The 6,000-nt window shown below is 43.8% G+C and overlaps 1 protein-coding gene across 3 annotated transcripts in view; it reads left to right on the top strand.

Annotated features, from left to right (window-relative positions):
- Window positions 1-367: 367 nt before the first annotated feature.
- The window catches only part of mcf2lb (mcf.2 cell line derived transforming sequence-like b), a 34,097-nt gene continuing 28,464 nt past the window's right edge, over window positions 368-6,000 (top strand). The window contains exon 1 of one of the 3 annotated variants that reach the window (XM_030428824.1): window positions 368-925. In XM_030428824.1, coding sequence (XP_030284684.1) covers window positions 448-925 — 478 coding nt within the window. In that variant the 5' untranslated portion in view covers window positions 368-447. The remainder of the gene's footprint in view (window positions 926-6,000) is intronic. The other 2 variants (XM_030428826.1, XM_030428827.1) reach the window with 2 other exon arrangements.

Here is a 6,000-nt window from a genome sequence, read left to right as displayed (position 1 = left end):
CCACATCTCCTGAGATAAGGCAGGCGAGGAGCAGGAGCTTTGTTGGTGCAGGTAAATGAGCACCGGGAGCTGCAGTTCCTACCTAACTGTGACACAACATGGCGTGACATAACTTATTATGTGTGACTTTTTCCTGATACTGGGTCATACAACGTCAGAACTGGGTCTATTTTGGGTGTCAGGCTATTTAGCAGGTTGCTGTTCAAAAATCAGGTAATTGTCCTTTTAGGGGAGGGACACAGGTAGGGAGGGTGGGGTCGAGCGCTACACTGTAGCTTTTGTCTAGAGGGAAGGTAACCCGAGGTTGCAGTAGGAAGTCCCCGCAGTTACTGAGTGACGAGCTGCAGGCTGTAAAACACCTGCAGCCTGACGGAGAGTGAGCGGCTGGTGAAAGGTGGAGTCAGAATGAGAGGGGAGCTGTTACCGTGATACCTTCTGCAAAGCTGCATGGGACAAGTGCAGCCGGAGAGGAGCGACTGGGACAGCAGGATGGGAAGAGAGGAGATGGAAGATTCAGGCTGCTTGATGAAAGAGGATGTTGAGGTCGAGCTGGATTCTGGGTTTTACGTGGAAGTGGTCTCGGCACAGACTAGTGACAGAGAGGAGTTGGACTGGCTTGTGATTACAGGAGATTCTCTGTTTGCTAGCGATGAGCAGAGAGAGGGAGGAGGAAGCCCTGGAGGATGTGGAGGGAGTCAAACTCAAGAGGAAGGAGAGATGGAGGCTGAGTCAGGGTCAGCGGAGAATGGAGAGACTGAAGCAGAGAGAGGAGAAGAGGTGGATGATCAGACTGAAGAGGAAGAGACGGAAGGAGCGTTGGATGTGTGTTTGATGCCAATAGAGGAGGGGGGGGTTCACGTTCGGATCTCTCTGGAGGAGGTGGAAAGATACTACAGATTTATTTGCTGCTGCCGCTGGCTCCGTGGTAGGTGTCGTATTTTTTTCCTTATCATGTTCTCTCATCTTCTCTGTGTCACAGATATAATAACATGATCGCCACAGTCGTACGGTATTTGTTCTTGTGAGGAGTTTCCCCTGTTTCACACTGACCACACATTCGCCCTGTGATCGCAATGCCACATCTTCCACCTGCCCTCTTCTGTTTGAGTTCACCTGTCCTCTTTCTTTGCTCCTGCCTTGTGTTACGTGCATTGTGAGAATGCTGCATTTGCTCCTTGTTCTTTTGTTGCATCTGAAATACATTTAAGTCAGTTTAGGCGAAGGAGAAGAAGGCATTAGATGGTCTGTTACCATATGTGTTCTGTCTTGTTTCAGACAGAACCACAAGTATATGTTTATGGCCTTGAAAAGGTTTTGATGAGCTGAGACAAGTACAAAAGAAAAGTTTGGCTTTTAAACTATTGGTTGGACAAAAGAATCAATTTGAATATGACATTTGGGGCTCTGGGAAATTGTAATGAACATTCTCGAATTTTTTTTATTTTTATTTCATGCACTCAACCAGTGTTCCTCAGTCCTGGTCCTCGGGGGCCCCCTGTCCTGCATGTTTCAGCTGTTTCCCTGCTCCAACACTGTTCTGCTGAAGCCTGATAAAGAGCCCTCATTTGAATCAGGTGTGTTGGCAGGGAAGCATCAAAAACACGCAGGACAGGGGTCCCTGACAACCAGGACTTAAGACCACTGGAATAAACATTTAATTATGAATTGCAGATTAATCGATCATGAAAATAATCGTTAGTTGCAGCCCTGTTTGTTCACCATAACTTCACCTTAATCGTCGCCCTTTTAACTCCCATCTGAACCCTCTCACCCGTCAGCGTCGTCATGTGTATTATCTGTCACAGCTCAGCTCTGTTTAGTGCTGCGTTTCTTCCACTCCCCCCATGACCACGACTGTAAGCCCCTTAACCCCACGTGTTGCCCTCCCCCATCTTTCTGTTTGTGGATGTACACACACACACACACACACACACACACAACTCTGAACCGTCCAATATCTGGACAATAAAATATTTTCAGAACCATAGAAGAAAAGCAGTTTAGCACTTGGAAGACTCTTTGGGAGCTTCTCAAGGAGTTTTCTTCTGAACCATTAACGTGCTGATAACCAGCTTTTTCTACAGTTCGCATTTTGTTTTGGTCCTGTCTTTGTGGCCTGTTGAACCCGGGTTTCAGCCTTCTGCTCTAGTCCGCTTTAATCTGTGTCAGTAGTAGCAGGCAGTCCAGGTGTGTGACTCTGACCCACTAACGTTTGACTCGTCACCCACGAACGTGAGCACCAGTGGACACTAATCCCCATCGTTAAGCCTTTTAAAGAACATTAGCGTCTCAACCAGCAGGTGGTGTGTGTGTGTGTGCGTGCGTGCGTGCGTGCGTGCGTGCGTGCGTGTGTGTGTGCGCGTGTGTGTGTAGGGAATGTTTGGACCTTTTTATGTTTGTTCAGGGTGTGTATTTTCTTATTGACAGAGCAAAAGAAAAGTGCCTTAATTCAATTATTGTTGTTTGTATAGCAGGGAAAGATATGCTTTCCATTTATGATTTATACTGTGAGGTTAAAACAGCAAATACTTTGTTATCCTCTGATTGTCTACCGTGCAGTAGAATGAAGACAAATATCAGCAAAATAAACAACAAGTCATTTGAGCCCGACAGGCTTCGTAATTCCTGTTTTCATGTTCCGGATTATGTTCCCTGTGTCAATATACGCTATAGGAGTTTCATTTAGACCACCTCAGAGACAATAAAACATAATTGATTTTTTCCTAACATACACGTATCTGTTTTTTCTTTTATAAGATTCTAGTGACACATCGATACTTGCAGAGGTTTCACTGTTTTCTTTTGTGAGAAACACAGTAGTATCTGAAACTGGCTCATCCCCTCTCTTTTAATGGCCTGAGGGGTTGCTAACGATTGTATAATACTGTGTGAACGCTGAACGGAAGTTTGGAAGGAAGCAATGAAACTAGTTTGAAGAAAGGAGGAGAATGTGCCCCAAAAAGTGACTGAAACGCCCGTGTTGCAGGAGGGGGATTTTTCTGTAACAGAATAGCCTCTCTGTGGAAACAAAGTGCCGCCATTGCTGGTCTGGGTGGGGGGTTGGTTTTGATCTGATATGTGTGGGAGCTGCTGGGGGCAAGGTGTGGCCGAGGCTGGGTCAGAAAGAGGAAACTGACGGAGGTTTCTGTGTGAACTTGATGCCACGAGGAGCGTGTGAGCGCCTGTGTGCGACTTGCAAATGGTTGGACAGTTGTAGCTCTGTGTCCTCGGGCTGCGAGTGGCCATTATCAACATCAACAAACGGCACACACACACACATGCCATTTATCTAGTCTCACGTCCACTTGTCTGACTTCTGTTGAGTACGGCGCACACCCTTGCTTGAGGTGAAATCAAAAGAAAAGAGGAAAAGGACACTATGTCTCCAATAACATCTGATATCAATCATTTGTCCCTAATCAATATCTGTTCAGTGCAGTTGTCATTGGAAGTAGTGTCCAATCAATAGAGCAGAAGGCTGATATAAAATGAGCCTTTTCCCTGATTTGGCTCTTTTCCAAAGACAAAAAAACAAAACAAAAAAAACCTGGCAAAGTCCATGAGAGTTTATGATTAATAATGTTTGTGCAGCTACAGGTTGGTGTTTGATTATTAATGGATGAACTGGTGTGACCTTTGCTGTATCATAAACAGAAGCATTTCGAGTTAAGCAGAAGAGGAAACAGACTGCTCTAAATGATGATTGTATTTGAATGGTTCCTCAATCTTTGCATCAGCCCGGTGTCGTGTGAACAGAAGCATTTGTGATTATATAAACATGTCAAAGGTGTTAGATGTCACTGATCTGTCATAGAGATATCATAAACTTAAAGGACCTGAACACCTATTTTCTGGAACTGCGTTTTACCGTAAGCGATGTTCTCCTCCATGAATGTGATGGTCAACTCACACAGGCCTGAGTGAGCACCGCTAACAACAACAGAGCATCTGTGTTAAATCAAATCTTACGTGCCAGTCCAGCCGCAAGGCACAAATCATGCAAATGGTGGCGTAGTGTGTTGCCACAAATAACAGAATTAAAGGCCTGATTACTGGCGTGGCGTTTCAGGAGCAGTTTTCTCTGTGGGAGAGAGGAGCTTCTGTTGATGCGAACTTTGACCTTTTTTTAATTTTTAAGACCATTTACATGCACAAGAACACTGAAGGAAAGTAAAAAGACAAAAAGGCCTAATGTGTCTCTTTTAAGTTGATTTGGAAAATAATCTGTCACAAAATATTTGATGCAATTATCAGAATATTTAAGTTGGTACTTATTGGTGCTTGATATGCTTATCGATAGGAAGGAAAACAATCAAAGGAAATCCTACGGCATGCTCTATGGACAACAGTGAGTGAAGTACACTAGAATTGTACTGTAAAGTGGTCAGTCACATACTCAAAAACAGTGGTATGGCCCTTTAAGTTCCCTGATTAGCTGAAATCCTGTCATTGATGTTTGATTGTTTTTGACACAACAGTCATGGCACCAGCTGGTCTTAGAAGGGAAAAGGTTTTAAATGGGGAGGAGACTGAAAATGCCAGACCAAGATGACACACTTGAACGAATCCCGTAACCAAACAGTGTGTATGTGTGTGTGTGAGAGAGAGAGACACAGAGAGACAGACAGAGGCAGAGAGAGAGAGAGAGAGAGAGAGAGAGAGAGAGAGAGAGAGAGAGAGAGAGAGAGAGAGAGAGAGAGAGAGAGAGAGAGAGATGAATGTCAGCGCACTCATACCCTCTGGCCAAAAGTCACCTGATAGGTCTCATTGACAAATAGCAAGCCTCTTTAGTTTGTATGAACTGGAGTCAGAGGATGGTTCTAAGTAAAGGGGCTGTGCCTGACAGACGGACAGGATCACATTCATACGATAGAGACGGGACGACAGTTATGATGCTGATGGATATTATTGGTGATACTCCGAGTATAAAGCTGTCACTTCTCAGCCAGATGTCAGAGAGCAGGTAGGGTTCCACACAGGGGAAGTCGTTAGGACGGACTGTGTATCATCCTTGTTTTGTCAGTATAGTTCTATATAGTTGTTCATTGATTTTTGAGAATTGTTTGCCAAAGTAGGAAAACAGAAAGAAGGCGCAACACAATAGAAGGGCAATTCTGCTTTCTAAGTTTGTATTGTTTTATCTCTTAAAGTCCAGGAGCAGCAGTCCAATGTTCTCACACATTTCTTCCTACAGTTCTACTACAATTGACTACACTTGAAAATCGAAGGGGAGCATTTGGGATAAGCCCTAAACTTACTGTATATACAAACCTAATATACTGTGTAATGTTTATGGGCTATACAAATAATAAAGCAAAACACTATTCACAAAGAATTGACCTTAATATAATCTCTCTACACATTTTTCCAGTGTGGGAATGATGTGGTAATTCTGTCCGGTTTGCCTCAGGAGAACAGAGCAAACAAAAGTTGGACTGAGATGAAAAGTCAATATTGTTCTTTACTGTGTCTTGGTCGTGTTTGAAAGCATGTTCACAGGACAGTGCCTCTCACTGTGAGCCGCTCCCTGCTGATAATCTCCTGGCTCTTCTGGTCCTCTGATGGCCCGACTTGTCATTTTCCTTATTATTTTTTCACCTTTATTTTCATCGTCATGATTCAGTTTTAGAAGCTATTTGGAGATTTATAAGATAAGATAACAAGCTCTCCAGTCCTAGAAGTCCTTCTTAATAGAAAATAGAGAGAAATTGAAGAGCTGAAGAGGCCAGCGCTTCATGTTTTTCTTGACTCTGAACAACATCAGGTTTTGGCTAGAACGCTTATCTTTTAAACATCCACTTGGCGGATGTGGCCAGAAACCGAGCAGTTCTTCTCGGGTTCTGATACTCACCACTTCTGTTGATTTTTTTCCCCTTTTAGAAGGCATCCAAGCACAAATGTTTGCAAACCAAAACGCTCCAAAGCTTGACACTGAAAAGGACTTAACTTTATAGCAGCTTCGCACAGACTTTATTTCCCTCAGACATCTTACCATGACAT

Source organism: Sparus aurata, chromosome 9, assembly GCF_900880675.1.
Source record: "Sparus aurata chromosome 9, fSpaAur1.1, whole genome shotgun sequence".
Lineage (NCBI taxonomy): Eukaryota > Metazoa > Chordata > Actinopteri > Spariformes > Sparidae > Sparus > Sparus aurata.
The sequence above is the reverse complement of the archived record's forward strand: the minus strand, read 5'-3'. Positions and strand labels throughout refer to the sequence as shown.